Genomic DNA, 21,928 nt, shown 5'->3' with positions numbered 1-21,928 from the left:
TTAAAAATTCTTCTTGAAATGGCCTTAATTCTCAAAGGAGCTTAAAGTAAAAAATATGAATCGCCAGTCTATGTCTGACGCAGGATGCAACATGCTTGGGGCTGGTGCATGGGGATGACCCAGAAAGATGTTCTGGGGAGGGAGGTGGGAGGGGGGTTCATGTTTGGGAATGCATGTAAGAATTAAAGATTTTAAAATTTAAAAAATAAAAAACTAAAAATTTAAAAAAAAAAAAAAAGAGTGCAAAGGGATCCCAAGACCAAAATTAAAAAAAAAAAAAAAAAGTAAAAAATATTCTCAACTTTTTTTTTCAATTAAAATAGTGTCAAGAATTCTGTCTTTAGTGCTCACTTCAGCAGCACATACACTAAAATTGGAACAATACCAAAAAAATTAGCATGGCCCTTGTGCAAGGATGACATGCAAATTTATGAAGCATTTCATAATTTTAGACCTACATGTAAGACCAGAAACTATAAAACTCTTAGAGGAAAACACAGGCAGAACATTTGATGATATAAATCAAAGCAAGAGTCTCTGACCCACCTCCTAGAGTAATGGAAATAAAAACAGAAGTCATCAAGTGGGACCTAATTAAACTTAAAAGCTTCTGTACAGCAAAGGAAACTATAAACAAGGTGAAAAGACATCCTTAGACTGAAAGAAAATAATAGCAAATGCAACAACTGATAAAGGATTGATTTCAAAAATATATGAGCAGCTCATACAACTCAATACCAGAAAAAAAACAACCCAATCAAAAAGTAGGAAAAAGACCTCAACAGACATTTCTCCAAAGAAGATACACAGGTAGATGGCTAACAAACACATGAAAAGATGCTCAACATCGCTCATTATTAGAGAAATGCAAATCAAAATTACAATGAGATATCACCTCACACTGGTCAGAATGGCCATCATCAAAAAGTCTACATATAATAAATGCTGGAGAGAGTGTGGAGAAAAGGGAACCCTCTTGCAACGTTGGTGGGAATGCAAATTGATTCAGCCACTATGAAAGACAGTATGGAGATTCCTTAAAAACTAGGGATAAAACCACCATATGACTGAGCAATCCCACTTCTAGGCATGCCCTGAGGAAACCAAAATTGAAAAAGAAACATGTGTCCCAGTGTTCACTGAAGCACTATGTACAACAGTGAGAACATGGAAGCAACCTAGATGTCCATTGACAGATAAATGGATAAAGAAGTTGTGGTACATATACACAGTGGAATATTACTTGGCCATGAAAAGGAACACATCTCAGTCAGTTCTAACGAGGTGGATGAACCTAGAGCCTATTATACAGAGTGAAGTAAGTCAGGAAGAGAAAAATGAATGTCTTATATTAACACATATATATGGAATCTAGAAAGATGGTACAGATGAATTTATTTGGAGGGCAGCAATGGAGAAACAGACATAGAGAACAGACTTATTGACATAGGGTTGGGGGAGGAAGGAGAGGGTAGGATGCATGGAGAGAGTAACATGGAAACTTATATTACCATATTTAAAATACATAGCCAATGGTAATTTGCTGTATGTCTCAGGGAATTCAAACAGGGGCTCTATATCAACCTAGAGGGGTGGGATGGGGAGAGAAATGAGAGGGAGGTTCAAGAGGGAGGGGACACATGTATACCTATGACTGATTCATGTTGATGTTTACAAAATCTGTGAAGCAATTATCTTTCATTAAAAAATAAAAAAAAATTTTAATATATTTATAAAGAAAAAATCTATCTTTAGAAGTCTAGTAATATTTAACACATTCTCATAATTGAAAACAAACATAAGTCTAAAAATTCCTCTTAAATGTTACAGGCTCATGCAATGTCCAAAAAAACAAATGAAAATACTAATGCACAAAAAGAAAGTATTCATTAAGCAACTGACTTAGACAGGGCTTCCAAAGTATATTTTAAAAAACATTTGATAGGGACTTCCCTGATGATCTAGCAGTTAAGAATCTGCCTTACAACACAGGAGATGAGAGTTTGATCCCTGGTGGGGGGACTAAGATCCCACATGTAGGGTACCACAACTATTGAGCCCAGGTACTCTAGAGCCCTTGTTTCACAAGACAGAAGCCCCTATGCAGCAATGAAGAGCCTAGGAGACACAACAAAGACACTGGAGCCAAAAGAAAAGGAAAAAACACCTGTCAATTCTTCTAGATTAAATTCTTATGCATGGGTAATGTACACATGTATTTACATTAAATAAATAAATCTAGGGATGAGATTGGATGGCATCATCGACTCAGCGGACAAGAGTCTGAGCAACCTCCAGGAGACAGTGAAGGACACGGAAGCCTAGAGTGCTGCAGTCCATGGGGTAGCAAAGAGTCAGACACAACTGAGCAACTGAACAACAATAAAAGAAGGGAATATCATACAAAGTAAACATATCTCAAAAGTAATATACAAAGATTAGAAAAAGATAACTTCCCTCTTAAAACAATTTTAGGAAATGAAAGGCTTTCATTACGGTGTGATGGAAATTTTGTTAGGCAAATTGTGAGAAGGTTTTAGAATATAAAATAGTTATTTATTATGGAAGTATATATTACTTTGAGAAAGCATGCTTATCACAGAGTTTTCTGTTGCTTCAAAACAAGGAATTGACAGTTTGGTAAATTCTGGTCCAATTTTGTGTTCGATTTTTATTTAAATGTCTTCTAAGTAAAAAAAAAGCAATCTACAATTAAGTTATAGACTAAAGTCAGTAATCATATGCACAGTTCCCTAAATCAGCTAAAAGACTCATAATTCGATGGATTCAATTTACCTCATACATTTTAATTTTACAATATAACTGGTAATAAGTTTTCCTTAATAACTAGCTACTTATCTAATACTTTAAAAATGCTAGTGTTTTTGTATAGCAGAGAACTATATTCAGTGTCATGCAGTAAACCATAATGGACAAGAACACATATATATATAAGACTGAATCACTTTGCTGTATACCTGAAACTAACATAACACTGTAAATCAACTATACTTCAATTTTAAAAAAAAGTTAGTGCTGAGCCTAGAAATCACTCATTGAGAACTTTCAAGCAAGAATTTTTTAAACAGAAAATGTGAAAATCTTCTTTAGGAAATTAAAAAAAAACCGTTTTACAGACTTCAAACTTTATATAGTATATAATTTGGTGATAATCTTGTATAACTTTGAATAGAGATGGAGTCTTTTTTTTTTTTTCTTGCTGCTCACAGGATCTTAGTTCCCCCACCAGGAATGGGATCCCCCACCAGGAATGGAATCCGGGCCCTTGGCAGTAGAAGTGTGGAGTCCCAACCATGACCACCAGGGAGTTCTCTGGAGTCGAAAGAGAAAAGAAAAAAGAAAGTACCTGCTGCTTCCAGCAAGGCTTCTAGTCGTGCCTGTGTCTCTGGATCCACAGTGCGTAAGTCTGCTCCTTCTGCAGTGCTTGATAAGAATATCTCTGATGTTGTTTTAAGCACTGGGTTATCCAAATCTTCTTGGTCCAAAATAAAAGATTCAACCTGTTTATGAATTAAAGATGTAATATTCATAAAGCTGATCTTAATATAGTTAGAATACTATAATTGAAGGTCATAGGACTTCTGATTTGGAATTTAAACACAACCAAATAAATTACTGCAAAAACAGGAGATTATGGGGAGGGACTTTTAGGGAGCCTCCTGACTATCTGCTTATCTTCAGACACACCAGCTTCAAGTTTCCTGGAGAGCAATGAATCTTCTGTGCCCACCACAGAGCCTGAAAAGCAGCATTTTTTAAATGAAACAAGTACATCAACACAGCCCCTAGGAAGACATATACAGGACTAGATAGTAAAAAGACTAGATAGCATAAACAGGTCATTGAGGTATAGTTTCTCCTCTTTTCCAATCAATATAGTCAATTCTGACTCTTACACTAAAGAAAATAATATTTAATCCACTGTCAAATATCTTAAGTACTCTAGACAGGAAAACTTTATCAGGTTAGGAATCATAGCCATTTGTTCACTGCTCTATCCTCTGAGCCTATGAATATCTTGTATATGGTAGTTATTCAATACAACTTTGTTGAATGAATAGCATAAGTAAAGTTAACATAAAAATAAACATGTAATCCTATCATTTTAAATTAATTCTAAATTTTCTTACCAAATAAAATATGTACAACCTTTTTGGGAAGCAATTTGGAAAAATGAATCAAAATGCTTTAAAAAGCACTTCTCTGATCCAGTAATTTCATTTAAAGAAATCTCTAAGAATCTACCTGGGCTTCCCTGGTGGCTCAGTGGTATAGAATCTGCCTGCCAGTGCTGGAAATAGGGCTTTAATCCCTGGTCTGGGAAGATCCCACATGCCGCAGAGCAACTAAGCCCTTTCGCCACAACTAACTAGAGCTGGTGCTCTAGAACATGCAAGCAACAACAATGGAAGCTGCGCGCTCTAGAACCCATGCTCCACAACAAAAGAAGCCACCACAATGAGAAATCCGAGCCCGCGGCAACCAGCGAGTGGACCCAGCTCACCACAACTGGAGAAAAGCCTGTACAGCATCAAAGACCCAGCACAGTCAAAAAAAGAAAAGAATCCACCCGCAATGCGGGAGACCTGAGTTCAATCCCTGGGTCAGGAAGATACTCCGAAAAAGCAAACGGCCAGCCCCTCCAGTATTCTTGCCTGGGAAATCCCATGGACAGAGGAGCCTGGGGGTCTGCAGTCCATGGGATCACAGAGTCTGACACGACTGAGCGAATAACACTTACATCTTTAAAAAATTATCTGAATGCTAGAAAAAAATGTGCAGGGATGTTCACTGCAGTATTAACTAATTCCAAAAATGACAGGAAAAAAAACAATAGGGGATTTGTTAAGTACATTTTGTACATTCACAGGATGGACCACTATGCAGTCATTAAGAATAATATTTTTGAAGCATGTTTAATGGCACAAGTCATAAAATTAAATGAAAACCACAAGATTTAAGAGTACAATCTTTATTTTGCAAAAAGTATGTATGTATATGTATGCAAAGAATATCATATGAGTACTCATGTATATATAATCATGAATACATATTTATATTCCTATATACGTCTATAATATGTCAATGTCTAACCAGGCAGGTTAACATACTTGTAGACTGAAAAACAGGAACAGAAAGGTTAAGTACTTCTCCAAGGCTGCATGGCTAATAAATGGCAAAGTCACTTTTCAAACACAGGCCGTGCGACTCTTAGACATTAAGCAATAGATACTACCTAACAAATTCATAAACAAAGTACCACAGTATTTTGATTACATTATTTGGAATATTTGACTAGTTAGTGATCAATTTTCACAAAGGATACCAAATAAAGATATCCTAATAAAGATAGTAAAGTTAAAATGATGTTGATATATTTTATTATTCAATGATGTGCTTTAAATAAAGTAAATCTTTAACATCATATCCAATAACACTGAGCCATGTACTGTGTTTTATACAACTTCTTTAATACATAATTATAGACAAAGATGTCATTCTAGATCAAAGCCAACAGATAAATGTATACTATCAGTTTTCAAGTGATTTGAAAGGTAACTGCTCATACAAGAGTGAGCTTGTTGCAAGCACAAGAAATTATTACATATTTTTAGATACATACATCTGCAGTTGTAAGGATAATTAAAACCACCATTACAAATTCTGAAATTTATTAAAAACAGTATTTAGATGCTAATATGCCTATTTTATAAAAGCACTGGTCTCATACACCATTACACATATTACAAAGATAAATACAGATTACATCTATCATGTAACATTTTAAAAATCCAAAATAAGGATTTCCAATTTTCTCCCATTCATTCTCCAATATTTACTGAAGTCCTGTTTTATACAAACTACTATGAGAATACAAAAATGTGGTAGAAGAAATGTCAGACACCAACAACTGTCACAAAAGGCCTCCAAGGGAAATAAATGGTAGAACTATATGTATTAAAGAGACAGAAATCACTTCCAGCCCCAGTACTCTAAGAAGACTTTGCAAAAGTAGAATCTGAGCTAGGCTTTGAAGGCTGCACAGAATTGCACAGGTGGTCAGACATGTAGGTGGGGAGTAAGGAAATGAAATTAAAAAATGGACTTGAAGATGCATTTAGAAAGTGAAGAACGATCTACTCTCAAAATATAAGGTCCTTTGTACATTGTTAGTAGAAGCATAAGTGATGAAGTGCCTGTGGGACAATGTTTGGCAGTTCTTCAAAAATTAAACACAGAATTACCATATGACCTAGCAATTCCACTTCTATGTATACACCTAAGAAGATTGAAATGTACATGTTCACACAAAACTTTGTACACAGTCATTCATATTTGCATAAAGCATAGTAAACAAAAAGTGGAAACAACCCATATGTTAACCAGTAAACTGATAAACAAAATAATAATATCCATACAATCAAATTTTATTCAGCCAAGTTCATGTGCTTAGCATGAATAAGTCAGATGCAAAAAGTCACATATTGTACAAATTCGTTTATATGAACTGTCCAGCACAGGCAAGCCCAAACAAAGATTGGTGATTTCCTGAAGAGCCCGCAAAAGAGGAATGGGAATGATCACTAACAGTATATATCATGAAATTATTATCACAATAAGTTAACATCTATCACCTCATATAATTACAATTTTTTTCCCTAGTTAGAATCCACTTAAATTTTTAAACATAGTTTTAGGCATTTTATATTTAGCTTCTGACCCCAAAAATCAAATTTTAAATATCTGTAACACTTGTGGGGAAAATCTTAAGTTCTCAGAATGAGTTATACATAACTAGACACAAAAATTACTTGAATACATTTGCGCCAATTTGTGCCAAAAGGTACTCAATTCTCATACTTTTCTGTCCTACTCTCTGTAAAATCTTAATTGTCTCAGGATTTCCCAGGTGGTCCAGGGGTTAGGAATCCACCTGCCAACGCAGAGGACACGGGTTCAATCCCTGGTCGGGGAACTAGGATACCACAGGCTGAGGGGCAACTAAGCCCATGCACTGCAACTACTAAGCCCAAGTGCTGCAACTACTGAGTCCAAGTGCTGCAACTACTGAAGCCCTCACACCCTGGAGCCTGTGCTCCACAACAAGAGAAGCCACCACAATATGAAGCCCATGCACCACAACTAAAGAGCAGCCCCTACTCGCCACAACCAGATAAAGACCAGGGGAAGCAACAAAGAGCCTGTGTGCTGCATCGAAGATCCAGAGCAGCCAATTTTTTTTTAACTTAAATAAAAACAAAAGCCTGTCTCAACATGCAATCAATAAAAGGATAAAATATCCAGTTATGCCCATTACTTTGGGACTGTTTGAAGGACTGCTTTTGGCAGTTCATAAATATCTTACCTGACAAACCTGCTGAAGCACATACTGTTGCAATGCAAATTGCAACAGCATTACCTCAAAATGTATCTGGCCAGTCAAGATGGAAACCATTTTCAGAAACATGGAAATGTTAATTAAGACCAATACCATACATTTAATATAAAGGCTCAATGATATAACACAAAAAATGTCTAAATAATAGATAACTTCAAAGTAATGTTATATCTAATGAAATTAGTCTTCATTATGCAAATGATGAAGAAGCAATCAAAGCTTATGGATCAAATAAAGCTAAAGGATCAAATACAGCTAAAGGATCACAGAAATTTCCTTATTGCCTAAAGAGAGTTAGAAAGCTCAACCCTATCCAGCAGCTACATTAAGCAGAAAACAAAACGCATCAACCTACAGTGGTACTGTTTTTAGTAATGGCAAAAAAGTTTATTTCAAGTCTTAAACACGGCAGATTTCTTTTCCTACTTCTGATTAGCTACAAAAATAAAAGGTGGAAGAAAAACGATGTGAGGAAATCTGGCCCACAAAAAACTACATGTTTTTTCCTTACATATAGGTTTTTTTCCTTATGGGCATCCCTGGTGGCTCAGACAGTAAAGAATCTACCTACAATGCAGGAGACCTGGGTTCGATCCCTAGGTCAGGAAGATCCCCTGGAAAAGGAATTGGCAACCCACTCCAGTATTCTTGCCTGGAGAATTCTATGGGCAGAGGAGCCTGGCAGGCTACAGTCCAGGGGATCACAAAGAGTCGGACATGACTGACTGACTAACACTTTCACAACACTATCTCATCTAAAATGCTAAGGCAAACTCTTGAGGTCTTCCTCGTCAAGTCTTTCTTATCCTTCCCTTTCTCTAAAAAATATGTCCGATTTTTAGCTTTAACTGGAATTTAAATAACTCTAGTATTCTTGCCTGGGAAATCTCAGGAGAGCCTGGCAGGCTACATACAGTCCATGGGTTGCAAACAGTTGGACACAACTTAGCGACTAAACAGCAAGAAGGGAAAAGAGCGGAATAAGCATTTTGTCCCATATGACATTTCAAAAATAAGCCACTGGATGGCAATAGTTACTAGGGAGAATAACCAGACTCAGCTATTATCACCTAAAATAAAACCCAGCAACCCTGGCCAAAATCTAATTAGAGAAAAAAACATTTTTAGCCTAAGCTATGATTTGGCCAAAACTCATTTCCACCAGAAAACAAACAACAAAAAAATACAATTTCTATCAAGTAAAGTAAACAGTGCTAAAATTAACACTTTCAATAATATTAATATGGTTTAAGTCATATGACAGCAAAATAAAATCTCACCTGTACATTTGTTACCTTCTCTAAGGCTACATTTCTGGCAATAGTGAGGGCTAGTTAACAGAGGAAATAGGTTAGTAAAAAACATTCTATCATAAAACATGTACATAACATTTCTGTTTATATATTCTCTAGTTATATGGTCATATCATGCAAAAAGCAAATAAAGAACACCGACAAATGCCTTTTCACTTACAAATTATGAAATTTTTATTTTTAACATGTTAAATATATTTGTTTTTTGAGTTATGGACTGAAATATTAGTAGTCACCAATATTGCTTCTGACAATCCTTAAGAACAATCATCACTCCCATGAATTCCCACCAGAGATATTTAAGGGAAGGGGCTAAATCTTTATTTTTCACTAACTCTTCTTACAAACCTTTAAAAATAAAGCTTCCTTAAGAAATTCAGATTTGATCATTAAAAATGAAAATGTTTAAATAAAACATTTAAGCATCTAAAATATTATATATATGTTTAAATGTATTTGCTATTACTTCTCTTCTCTCCTGTTTAGTTTGTATCTGGAGAGATAAACATGTCTTACCTTTTCCCACCCAAAGTAAGCCCTCAACTAAGTCAGAATCACACCAATTTTAGAATGCAGGTGGCTTAATACTAGTTTCTACTTGGGTCAGCATTCCCAGGGGTAATTATTGAAGGACACAGTAATTCCTTTTTGCAAAAAAGGTGGTACTCCAAACAGTCACATTCACCACAAACATGCTCCAAGATCCATTCAAAAGGAAAAAGTAATACAGTTGCAATTTCAGACGAAATAATGACAAATTTAGCAAAGAGTTTTGCTAATACTGTAAGGCCCAATATAATCAGCAACACTGGAAATAATGGAATGAAAAGGCTATCCACCCTGCCACAAAAACTTCAGATCCACAATCCTCTTCTCAAAAAAACATCAATGTTATCTTGGGATTTCTGAAGTTAATTAACTTCAATAAGCACAAGAGAGAACCATCAGGCTTTTCCTAATTCTCAGTTAAAGCTGAAGAATATTAACTCCACTTTTGTGGTGATTGTTGTTATTTAGTTGCTCAGTTGTGTCCAACTCTCTGCGACCCCGTGGACTGTAGCCTGCTAGGCAAGAATATTGGAATGAATTGCCACATCCTTCTCTGGGGGATCTTTCCCACCGAGGGGATTGAACCAGAGGCTCCTGCTGCGTCTCCTGCATTGCAGGCAGATAGTACTCCACTCTGGTCAACCACAAAAACTTCATTTCTAAACCGTAGCTTTAATACTGAATCTATTATTTTTTAAAGTTTCTAAACATGGGAGAAAGGAAAGGAAATAATAGCTACTATTAAGTGCATTTTCCATATATTATTCCACTCAATCATCTTTACTACTCAATGAAGTAGATTAACATCTTCATTTTAACTGAAATTCAGAAAAGTTAAAGAGACTTATCCAAGATGACATAACCATGAGCAGATCTGAAGCCATGTACTTCAGACTCCAAAGCTCACACCCTTTTCACCAGACTAAACTGTATTAAGTGACTGTTCTAAACAATGGAGTATGACTAAAACAATTATACACTAACCAAATACGCACTAAACAGAGAATCTCCAAGTATCATAATGTCAAAGTTTAAAAGTAAGAGCAATGTCAGGAAAAAATCTTTAAATGTAATAAATTATCATGCCACAAAGAGTTCTTAGACAGACAAAGCATGATTTTATTTAATTATTTCTGGTAGCTACAACTACATTCTTTCTAACAAACAAATATATAACAAAATTTGTGCCACAATAGGTTTTTTTAAAAAGAGAAGATTGCTCACATACTCATTAGGAAAGTCACAAGGAATGAAGAACCTGGCAATTAAGTCCAAGAAAATCTAAATGTTGAAAGTAGAAACATCGTATCTCCCCTATCATAATAAACAGGTAAGACTGAGGTTAGAGAGAAGTCCTGGCTTCTGCTCATTACCCTAAATAAAAAATAAGCATCAAACACTCCAAAGAAATACTTGATTTGTGTAAGTTAAAAAGAGCCTCAAACACCCATAAACTTCCAATTCATACCAATAATGGGAGGAGAGCATAATGACTAAGAGCAAGGAGTCTTAAAACACTAGCCCACTGTTGACAGTGCCATCTTAGCTAACTCGTTTTACCGCTCTTAGCCTCATTTTCCTCAGCTTATAAAATAAGGATAATAGTAGTAACCACATCACAGGGTTATTGATGATTAAGCAAGACACTATATATAAAACTGCACAGCAGTACTTACTTACCACATGGTAACCACTCAACAAATATAAGCTGTTATTATTACTATTAATATTACCATTTTTATTATTAAGGTCAGTTTATCTCTTACTCTCTACTCCACAAAAATATAAAATCCATTACATTGTCTTAGGCTAACAAGTAATCTGAGCATATTAAATACTATACATATGTATTCAAGATACACTGGCTTATTAAATCCAACATTTAATAAGTACCTACTATGTGCCAGACATTCTACTACATACAAGGAACATAAAAATAAATGACATGATTCCTGCTCATAAAACAGATAATCAAATAAATGCAATAAAGTACTAAAGATGCTGTTTAACAGGGAGTTATATATGGACAACATGGGAACACAGAGGAAGGAAGAAATGGTCAGTTCCAGCTGGGGCAGTAATGAAGGAAATCAAAGTTGATGATCTGGAACAAGAAAGTATCCAACAGTATGGGGAAGAGGGCCACTGTAACAGCTGCATAGCAGTAGTTATAAGCATGGGTTTTATATTCCAAGAAACCTGATTCAAACCCTGGCTCCATTATTACTAGATGTATAACTCTGTGCATGTTATATAAAGTCTCTAAGCTTCAGTTTCCTCATCTATAAATTGGGAATATCACTTTCTTCATATGATAGCTGCAAAGTTTATTTTAGAATATAAAGGTAAGCATTTAGTTCAGTGGACAATAAAAACTCAGCATGTAGGAACTATTATCCTGATACTAGAAGCCAAAGCAGTGAAGTAATTTACTCCAGACTTTTAATAGCTTGATATGTTCAGAGAACTACAGCAAATTTGGTATGGCTGAAATATAAAAAGCAAATAAAGGAGGATACAGCAAGGAAAGAAACAGAAACCAAATCCTAAATAACCTGGTATGCCATACCAAGGAATTTGATTTATCCTTTATCTAAGGAACGGGAAGGCTTTTTGCCAAAGGAGTGACATGACTGAACTGGCATTAGACAATTTACTGTGATAGCAGGGTAGAGAATTTGAGGTTTAATCATAGAGGTATTGAATAGATAGAGCCAGGTATTACTACAGTAAATATAAGCGAAAGATGATGGTTTGCTTTACAGCAGAAGCAATGAGAATACAGAGAAAGAAACAAATAAACAAGATGTTAAGAAAGAAACTACAGGATTCAGTGCCTGGTTGGATGTGTGTGGTAAGAAACAGCAGATGCAAATTCCAAGGTTTCTAACTACACTGACTAGTTTAAGGGCAATGCAATTTACAGGTGGGGGGAGGGCGGGGTAGAGGGGAAAGTGACGAGTTCAGTTTTAGGACTTGAATCTGAGATGTTTATGGAACATACATACAGTAGGCAGTAGGAAATGCTCCTAGACTACTAAAATAGGTAAAAGAGGGAAACCACACAGGTATCTAAGAGAAAAAAGCTCCTATGAGAGTGAAGTACAAATGCCAAAAGCTCTGGAGCAGAACATGCTTGGAGAGTTCACAGAACATAATGTAGTAGTTGTGGTTTTGGTCAAATGTCTTATGCTAATGAAATTTGTATCCTTTCATTTTAAATTACCGTCCCTTTAAACTTGTCACTTAAAGCCCATCAAACTCCTGAAAACACCCAAACATCAACCTTTATCGTGATCATCCACCTAACACAGGGCAATGATCCCTATACCGAGGTAAGGATTTCAGGCTGTCACAAGACTAGGAAAATATTAAATGAGGTTATGCAATTAAGGTACACATGCCTTGAACAAACACTCAAATATAATCTGTTACTATGTAAAAGTAGTTTAGAAGGGGAAATATAATTTGTGTAAATACTTTACCTTGTTCTCACATTTCTCTGAAATGTTCATGTTCCTGAAAAGCCTGATGTCTTTAAGGGTAGGCACCACATTTTTTCATCTTTGTAAATCTAATCCTAAAGCCCAGAACAAAGCTTAACAAATAGCAGGTTCTAGTTAAATTACTGTGGAATCTGTAATACCAATCAGAATTCTTAAACAGAGTGCCAAGGGTTCTAATCTGAAAGATATAATTTTATTATGTAAGATGTGAGTTCATGAAAGAGGCCCTACCCCAAACTAAACATTGCTTTTCCTCAGTAGAGACTGAGAACATGCTTTTAACAGATTAACAAGGAGATAATACACAGTAGTAAGTACTTTTGATAATGTATTTTTATATTATTCAAAATTTTGTGGGGGAAAGGGTAGTAATGGGTCAAATCCATGCTCCTGATTTAAGTATAGCCTTAAATAATAATCTCTTTAAGCCAAAAGAAAATTAACTTTTCTTTGCTGTCAGTCAAGTCCCAAGCACATCAGGTACTAAAAGATAGTATACATTCTCACTATTCAGAGCCACACTAACTAGTAAATTAACATAATTGGGACCATTTGGGCAATAATATCTAAGATTTGTTTGTGTAATAACACAGGTGATAACACTAGCTTGGGTGTCAAGCTAATAGTATGGTCCTCAAATACTGAATTCATACCTCTTAAACAACTGTCAGAAGATACCAGATGCAAACACTCTAATCGCCATGTTTTACATTTTATTCCATTTACCTGTTTATTATTCTGGAAAAAGAAATTCTGTCCATATTCCTCTTGCAGGCTATATACAGTCCACATCAGATGCACTTAGACTACAACTATTCAAACTAACCACCTCCTTCCTCTTCAAGTCTGTCTCCTCTCAAATATATACCCAGTGTCTTTCTGGGAGGGGATGTATAAGAAGACACTACAACAACTTCTTGTTCTGATAGCTTGCAAACACAGGTTTAATCGTAAGAGTTCCCAACCATCCACCTTCAGTGTATACAAGAGGAGCAGAAATTTCAAGCGATGAACAATTATTAATGGAGAAGGGGTGGGTTTTGTGTGTGATCACAAATTCTGTAGCATACAAAACACCCTCTATTAAGCCTCTTCTGAAGACTAGATAAAGAACAAGAACATATCTAGTAACCCAGAAAGGCCAAAAGAATCTCAAAAAAACAACAAAATGGAAGACTTACACTTCCCAATTTCAAAACTTACTACAAAAAACTATAGTAATCAAGACAGTATGGAACTGGCATAAGACATACAGAACAGTGGAATAAAACAGAGATAAACATTCCAAAAATAAACCATTATAAGTCAAACGAATTCTGAAAAGTGGGCTAAGACAATTCAATGGAGAAAGAAATGTCTTCTCAACAAATGGTGCTGGGACAATTAGATATCTACATTCAAAAGAATGAGGTTAGACCTCTCTCTCACATCTATAAGATCTCAAAATGGGTCTCCCCGGGTGGGTCAGTGGTTTAAGCATCTACCTGCCAATGCAGGGGACACAGGTTCCATCTCTGCTGTAGGAAGATTCCAGATGCCATGGGGCAACTAAGCCTGTGTACCACAACTACTAAGCCCACACTCCAGAGCCCCCGAACCACAACTACTGAGTCCACAAGCCACAACTACTGAAGCCCATGAGCCCTAGAGCCTATGTTCTCTGCAAGAAAAGAAGCCACCGCAACGAGAAGCTATGTACCACAACGAGAAGCCATGTACCACAACTACAGAGGAGCCTGCACTCGTCACAACTAGAGAAAGTCCACACATAGCCACACAGACCCAGTTCAGTTCAGTTCAGTTCAGTCGCTCAGTCGTGTCCGACTCTTTGCAACCCCATGAATCGCAGCACGCCAGGCCTCCCTGTCCATCACCAACTCCCAGAGTTCACTCAGACTCACGTCCATCGAGTCAGTGACGCCATCCAGCCATCTCATCCTCTGTCGTCCCCTTCTCCTCCTGCCCCCAATCCCTCCCAGCATCAGAGTCTTTTCCAAGGAGTCAACTCTTCGCATGAGGTGGCCAAAGTACTGGAGTAGAGCCAAAAATAATTTCTTCAAATCTCAAAATGGATCAAAGACCTAAATGTAAGAGCTTAAAGTATAAAACTCTTAGAAGAAAAGAAGCAAACAAGAGTCAATCTTCATAACTCAGAATTATGCAATGGTCTCTTAGACATGACACCAAATACAGAAGCAACAAAAGAAAGAATAGGTAAATATAAAAACTGGGCCCAACCAAAGATTTTAAATTTAATGGCACAATCAAGAAAATGAAAGATAACCGACAGAATGGAAGAAAATATTTCAAAATCATGTAGCTGATAAGGGACAGTATCCAGAATACATGGGGTTTTTTCCCCTAAAAACAAACAAACATAATTCAACAATAAAAAGACAATCCAACCAAGAAATGGGGAAAAGATATGAAAAAACACTTTTCCAAAGACATACAATATTGCATAGGAACCTGGAATGTCAGGTCCATGAATCAAGGCAAATTGGAAGTGGTCAAATAAGAGATGGCAAGCGTGAATGTCGACATTCTAGGGATCAGCAAACTAAAATGGACTGGAATGGGTGAATTTAACTCAGATGACCATTATATCTACTACTGCGGGCAGAATCCCTCAGAAGAAATGGAGTAGCCATCATCGTCAACAAAAGAGTCCAAAATGCAGTACTTGGATGCAATCTCAAAAAATCTCTGTTCATCTCCAAGGCAAACCATTCAATATCACAGTTATCCAAGTCTATGTCCCAACCAGTAACGCTGAAGAAACTGAAGTTGAACGGTTTTATGAAGACCTACAAGACCTTTTAGAACTAACACCCAAAAAAGATGTCCTTTTCATTATAGGGGACTGGAATGCAAAAGTAGGAAGTCAAGAAACACCTGGAGTAACAGGCAAATTAGGCCTTGGAATGTGGAATGAAGCAGGGCAAAGACTAATAGAGTTTTGCCAAGAAAATGCACTGGTCATAGCAAACACCCTCTTCCAACAACACAAGAAAAGACTCTATACATGGACATCACTAGACGGTCAACACCGAAATCAGACTGATTATATTCTTTGCAGCCAAAGATGGAGAAGCTCTATACAGTCAACAAAAACAAGACCAGGAGCTGACTGTGGCTCAGATCATGAACTCCTTATTACCAAATAGACTCAAATTGAAGAAAGTAGGGAAAACCGCTAGACCATTCAGGTATGACCTAAATCAAATCCCTTATGATTATACAGTAGAAGTGAGAAATAGATTTAAGGGCCTAGATCTGATAGAGTGCTTGATGAACTATGGAATGAGGTTCGTGACATTGTACAGGAGACAGGGATCAAGACTATCCCCATGGAAAAGAAATGCAAAAAACCAAAATGGCTGTCTGCGGAGGCCTTACAAATAGCTGTGAAAAGAGGAGAGGCGAAAAGCAAAGGAGAAAAGGAAAGATATAAGCATCTGAATGCAGAGTTCCAAAGAATAGCAAGAAGAGATAAGAAAGCCTTCTTCAGCGATCAATGCAAAGAAATAGAGGAAAACAACAGAATGGGAAAGACTAGAGATCTCTTCAAGAAAATTAGAGATACCAAGGGAACATTTCATGCAAAGATGGGCTCGATAAAGGACAGAAATGGTATGGACCTAAGAAGCAGAAGATATTAAGAAGAGGTGGCAAGAATACACGGAAGAACTATACAAAAAAGATCTTCATGACCAAGATAATCATGATGATGTGATCTCTAATCTAGAGCCAGACATCTTGGAATGTGAAGTCAAGTGGGCCTTAGAAAGCATCACTACGAACAAACCTAGTGGAGGTGATGGAATTCCAGTTGAGCTATTTCAAATCCTAAAAGATGATGCTGTGACAGTGCTGCACTCAATATGCCAGCAAATTTGGAAAACTCGGCAGTGGCCACAGGACTGGAAAAGGTCAGTTTTCATTCCAGTCCCAAAGAAAGGCAATGCCAAAGAATGCTCAAACTACTGCACAATTGCACTCCTCTCACATGCTAGTAAAGTAATGCTCAAAATACTCCAAGCCAGGCTTCAGCAATACGTGAACCGTGAACTCCCTGATGTTCAAGTTGGTTTTAGAAAAGGCAGAGGAAACAGAGATCAAATTGCCAACATCTGCTGGATCATGGAAAAAGCAAGAGAGTTCCAGAAAAACATCTATTTCTGCTTTATTGACTATGCCAAAGCCTTTGACTGTGTGGATCACAATAAACTGTGGAAAATTCTGAAAGAGATGGGAATACCAGACCACCTGACCTGCCTCTTGAGAAATCTGTATGCAGGTCAAGAAGCAACAGTTAGAACTGGACATGGAACAACAGACTGGTTCCAAATAGGAAAAGGAGTACGTCAAGACTGTATATTGTCACCCTGCTTATTTAACTTATATGCAGACTACATCATGAGAAACACTGGACTGGAAGAAACACAAGATGGAATCAAGATTGCTGGGAGAAATATCAATAACCTCAGATATGCAGATGACACCACCCTTATGGCAGAAAGTGAAGAGGAGCTAAAAAGCCTCTTGATGAAAGTGAAAGAGGAGAGTGAAAATTGTGACTTAAAGCTCAACATTCAGAAAACGAAGATCATGGCATCCGGTCCCATCACTTCATGGGAAATAGATGGGGAAACAGTGGAAACAGTGTCAGACTTTATTTTTCTGGGCTCCAAAATCACTGCACATGGTGACTGCAGCCATGAAATTAGAAGACGTTTACTCCTTGGAAGAAAAGTTATGACCAACCTAGATAATATATTCAAAAGCAGAGACATTACTTTGCGGACTAAGGTCCGTCTAGTCAAGGCTATGGTTTTTCCTGTGGTCATGTATGGGTGTGAGAGTTGGACTGTGAAGAAGGCTGAGTGCCAAAGAATTGATGCTTTTGAACTGTGGTGTTGGAGAAGACTCTTGAGAGTCCCTTGGACTGCAAGGAGATCCAACCATTCCATTCTGAAGGAGATCAGCCCTGGGATTTCTTTGGAAGGAATGATGCTACAGCTGAAGCTCCATTACTTTGGACACCTCATGAGAAGAGCTGATTCACTGGAAAAGACTCTGATGCTGGGAGGGATTGGGGGCAGGAGGAGAAGGGGACGACCCAGGATGAGATGGCTGGATGGCATCACAGACTCAATGGATGTGAGTCTGAGTGAACTCTGGGAGATGGTGATGGACAGGGAGGCCTGGTGTGCTGTGATTCATGCGGTCGCAAAGAGTCAGACATGACTGAGCAACTGAACTGAACTGAACTGAAAGACATATAAATGGACAATAATACATGAAAAGATGCAACTTCACTAGTCACTGGGGAAACGCAAATCAAAGTCACAATAATCTCCATACCCACTAGGATGGCTACTAAAAAAATGTTAGCAAAGATGCGGAGAAACCGGAACCCTTACATACTGTTGGTGGGAATGTAAAGTCATTAAGTTGCTATAGAAAACAGCCTGGTAGCTTCTCAGAAAATAAAACAATTACGATATGATCAAGGTATACACGCAAGGGAAATGAAAAGATATCGTCATAAAAAACTTGCATACCAATGTTCATAGTATCATAATTTATAATAGTCAAAAGATAGAAATAATCCAAACATCATCAACCAATGAACAAAATGTTGTATATCCACAAAACATTTCAATTTAGTACTGGCACATGATAAAGTGAAACTGAAAGTCATTCAGTTATGTCCAACTCTTTGCATCCCCATGGACTAGACAGTCCATGGAATTCTCCAGGCCAGAATACTGGAGTGGGTAGCTGTTCCCTTCTCCAGGGGATCTTTCCAACCCAGGGATCGAACCCAGGTCTCCAACACTGCAGGCGGATTCTTCCGAGATCAGACGAGATCAGGTGCATTCAGGGTGGTATAGCCGTAGACTGCAGGTGGATTCTTTACCAGCTGAGCCACCAGGAAAGCCCGATACGTGATACAACATGTAGAAATCTTGAAAACAATATAATAAGTGAAAGACGTGAACACAAAAAAATCACATATTGTTTGATTCCATTTATACGAAATTCCCAGACTAGACAAATCCAGAGAGACAGAAAATAGATTAGCGATTACCAAAAGCTGCAGGGACAGCAGAATGGGAAACACCTGCTGATGGGTACAAGGCTTTGTTTGGGGTGTTGAAAATGTTTTAAAATAGATAATGGTAAAAAAAAAAAAAAAGATAATGGTGAAGGTTGTACAATTCTGTGAATGTATTTAAAAACAACTGAAATTGTACAATTTAAAGAATGAATTCTATACTATGTGAATTCTATTTCAATTTTTTCAACTATAGGAATGTGAATTTGAAAAATACTTTTGAAATTTGTTATATTTCCTATCTTGATAAATACACTGTGGTTATCTAAGAGAATGCCTTTGTTGTTAGGAAAGGTATATTAAAGAATTTAAGGGTAAAAAAGGCATGATGTATGCAAACTACTTTCAAGTTATGCAGAAAATAAATTTGAGAGAGACACAGAAGGATACAGGAATGGCACAAAATGAACACAATTGGTCTGTCTGGACAAAGGTTATATGGGAGGAGTTCTTTGTACTATTCTTGCAACTTTCTAGTAAGTTTGAAATTATATCAAAATAAAAGGCAGCAAAAAAGAGAGGGAGAATATATCCTTGGTATCTGCTCTTTGATAATGATACTTTGTGTCGCATGTCATTGAATTTAGCAACTGTACATTTTTTAAAAGGCAAAATCAGAAATTTAGCAGAATAGGTAAACATGAGGAAAAAAATCAATTAGAAGCTGCTTAAGTGCTACAAGTACAGTGTACCATTCAAGGTATCAACTGACATGGCCTTTACTTTCTGACTCGGATTTCATAAAATGCCTATAGGAAAACTTTAAAATTCTACATTATTAAAGAAAATACTACAGGTTCATTTATCTAGATTTAATACCAGATCGAGATAATTTTTTCAAAACTGAACTCACCTCTAGTGATAAAAAGAAGAAAAATTATTATTTCTAGCATTTAATCAGTATGTGAAGCATTGTGATCAATCACAAATTAGTTAATATGAGGACAAACTGGGAAAAAAAACCCCACCATATTAGAGAAACATCTACTTACAGGACAGTATTCCACATGAACTGGATTCAATGGCTTTGGGAAGACATTAGTGAAAGTTCGTTGAGTCTTTGAATGTTTTGTCAATCTCAAGCTTTTTGATTTGCTAATATCAACTGTGGTGAATCAATTAAGTAAGATCTGTACTCAAACTTGTTCTCATAAAGCAATCTATAGATTCAGTGCAATCCCTATCAAAATCCTACAGCATTTTTCACAGAAATACAAAGACCGATCCTACAATTCACATGTAATCTTAAGGAAACGTGACTAGTCAAAACAATCTTGCTGCTGCTGCTAAGTCACTTCAGTCGTGTCTGACTCTGTAACCCCATAGACGGCAGCCCACCCAGTTCCTGGGGTTCTCCAGGCAAGAATACCAGAATGGATTGTCATTTCCTCCAATGCGTGCATGCATGCTAAGTCACTTCAGTCGTGTCTGACTCTGTGTGACCCTTTGGACAGCAGCCCACCAGGCTCCTCTGTCCATAGGATTCTCTAGGCAAGAATACTGGAGTGGGTTGCCATTTCCTTCTCCAAAAACAATCTTGATAGAAGAACAAAGTTGGAGGACTAATGCTGCCTGATTTCAAAACTTAACTACAAAAACTACAGCAATCAATACAGTGCAATACTGGTATAAAGTCAGTCATAAAAACCAAAGAAATAGAACAGAAAGTCCAGAAAAAAGCCTCCCCTATATGACCAATTAATTTCAACAAGGATGTCAGGACCATTTAAAGGAGAAATTATAGTCATTTCAACAAACGGTGCAGGAAAAACTGGACATCCACAAACTAAGGAATACAGTTAAGATTTACACCATATACAAAAATCAACTCAAAATGGCTCAAAGATCTAAATTGCTAACAGTTTAAAATTCTTAGAAGAAAACATTGGGAAAAAAATCTTCAAGACATTGGATTTGGCAACAACTTTATGGATATGAAAGGGCTTCCCCAGTGGCTCAGGGGTAAAGAATCTGCCTGTAATGCAGGAGTTGCAGGTTTGACCCCTGGGTCGGGAAGATGCCCTGGAGGAGGGCATGGCAACCCACTCCAGTATTTTTGCCTGGAGAACTCCATGGGCAGTGGAGCCTGGCAGGCTACAGTCCATAGTGTCTCAAAGAGTTGGACATAACTGAGCAACTTTCACTTTCACTTCCCAATTAGACTGGAAGATCTATGAAGGCCAAGATTCATGATTATCTTTTTCACCATTGTTTATACCCAGTTGTTCTGCACAGTGCCTGACATACACTAGATGGTCAGTAAATAGCTACTGAATGGAGAACAGTGTAAGTGAGACTAAAGCAACTTAGCACACATGCACGTTATGGATACGAAATCAAAAGCACAGACAATAAAGGAAAAAATTAGATAAACTGAACTTCATCTAAATTAAAACTTTTCTAAAAATACTTTTATTTATTAATTTGGCTGTGTGGGATCCTAGTTGGGGTGTGGGACCTATCTTTGCTGCAGCACGCAGGATCTTTCAGGTGCAGCACTTTCTAGCTGCAATACGTGGGATTCAGTTCCCCAGTGGGAAATGAACTCAGGTCCCCTGCATTGGGAGCACAGAGTCTTAGCCACTGGACTACCAGGGAAGTCCCTAAAATAAAACCTTCAATCCCTGGTTGCAGAACTAAGGATCCCACGTGCCGCTGGGCAACCAAGCTCCTGCACAGCAGTTACTGAGCCCAAGTGCTCCGGAGATCGTATGCCACAACTACAGCAGGCTTGCCCCAACAAAAGATCTTGCAGGATGCAACAAATACCCCACGTGCCAAAACAGACTCAATGCAGTCAAATAAATAATATTACAACTGTTTAAGCAAAAAAGGACAACAGAGTAAAAAGGCAACCAATGGAATGTGAGAAATATGTGTAAATTATATATATATATATATGAGATAAGGGATCAACATCCAAAGAACTCCTACAATTAATGAAAATAACGACTCAACTAAACATGAGCAAAGGAGGAATTTCCCTGGCAATCCAGTGGTTAGGACTCAGCACTTT

General features: G+C 37.2%; 1 protein-coding gene, 1 long non-coding RNA gene and 1 other non-coding gene across 7 annotated transcripts in view; 1 reads left to right on the top strand and 2 right to left on the bottom strand.

Moving 5' to 3' along the window:
• ANKHD1 (ankyrin repeat and KH domain containing 1) overlaps nt 1-21,928 on the bottom strand; it is a 106,860-nt gene that overhangs the window by 75,386 nt on the left and 9,546 nt on the right. For all 5 annotated transcript variants that reach the window (XM_069589838.1, XM_069589839.1, XM_069589842.1 and 2 more), the window contains exon 2: nt 3,368-3,521. In XM_069589838.1, the coding sequence (XP_069445939.1) occupies nt 3,368-3,521 (154 nt within the window). The remainder of the gene's footprint in view (nt 1-3,367; nt 3,522-21,928) is intronic.
• On the top strand, nt 344-450 carry LOC138441969 (U6 spliceosomal RNA). Its single transcript, XR_011257527.1, has one exon. It is a non-coding gene; the product is annotated as a U6 spliceosomal RNA (small nuclear RNA).
• On the bottom strand, nt 18,361-20,440 carry LOC138440396 (uncharacterized). Its single transcript, XR_011257018.1, has 2 exons — nt 19,905-20,440; nt 18,361-18,762 (listed from the first exon to the last, which is right to left on the bottom strand). It is a non-coding gene; the product is annotated as an uncharacterized lncRNA (long non-coding RNA).

This window comes from Ovis canadensis, chromosome 5, assembly GCF_042477335.2.
Source record: "Ovis canadensis isolate MfBH-ARS-UI-01 breed Bighorn chromosome 5, ARS-UI_OviCan_v2, whole genome shotgun sequence".
Taxonomy (NCBI): domain Eukaryota; kingdom Metazoa; phylum Chordata; class Mammalia; order Artiodactyla; family Bovidae; genus Ovis; species Ovis canadensis.
Note: the sequence above shows the minus strand (reverse complement) of the source record. Positions and strands in the feature narration are given on the sequence as shown.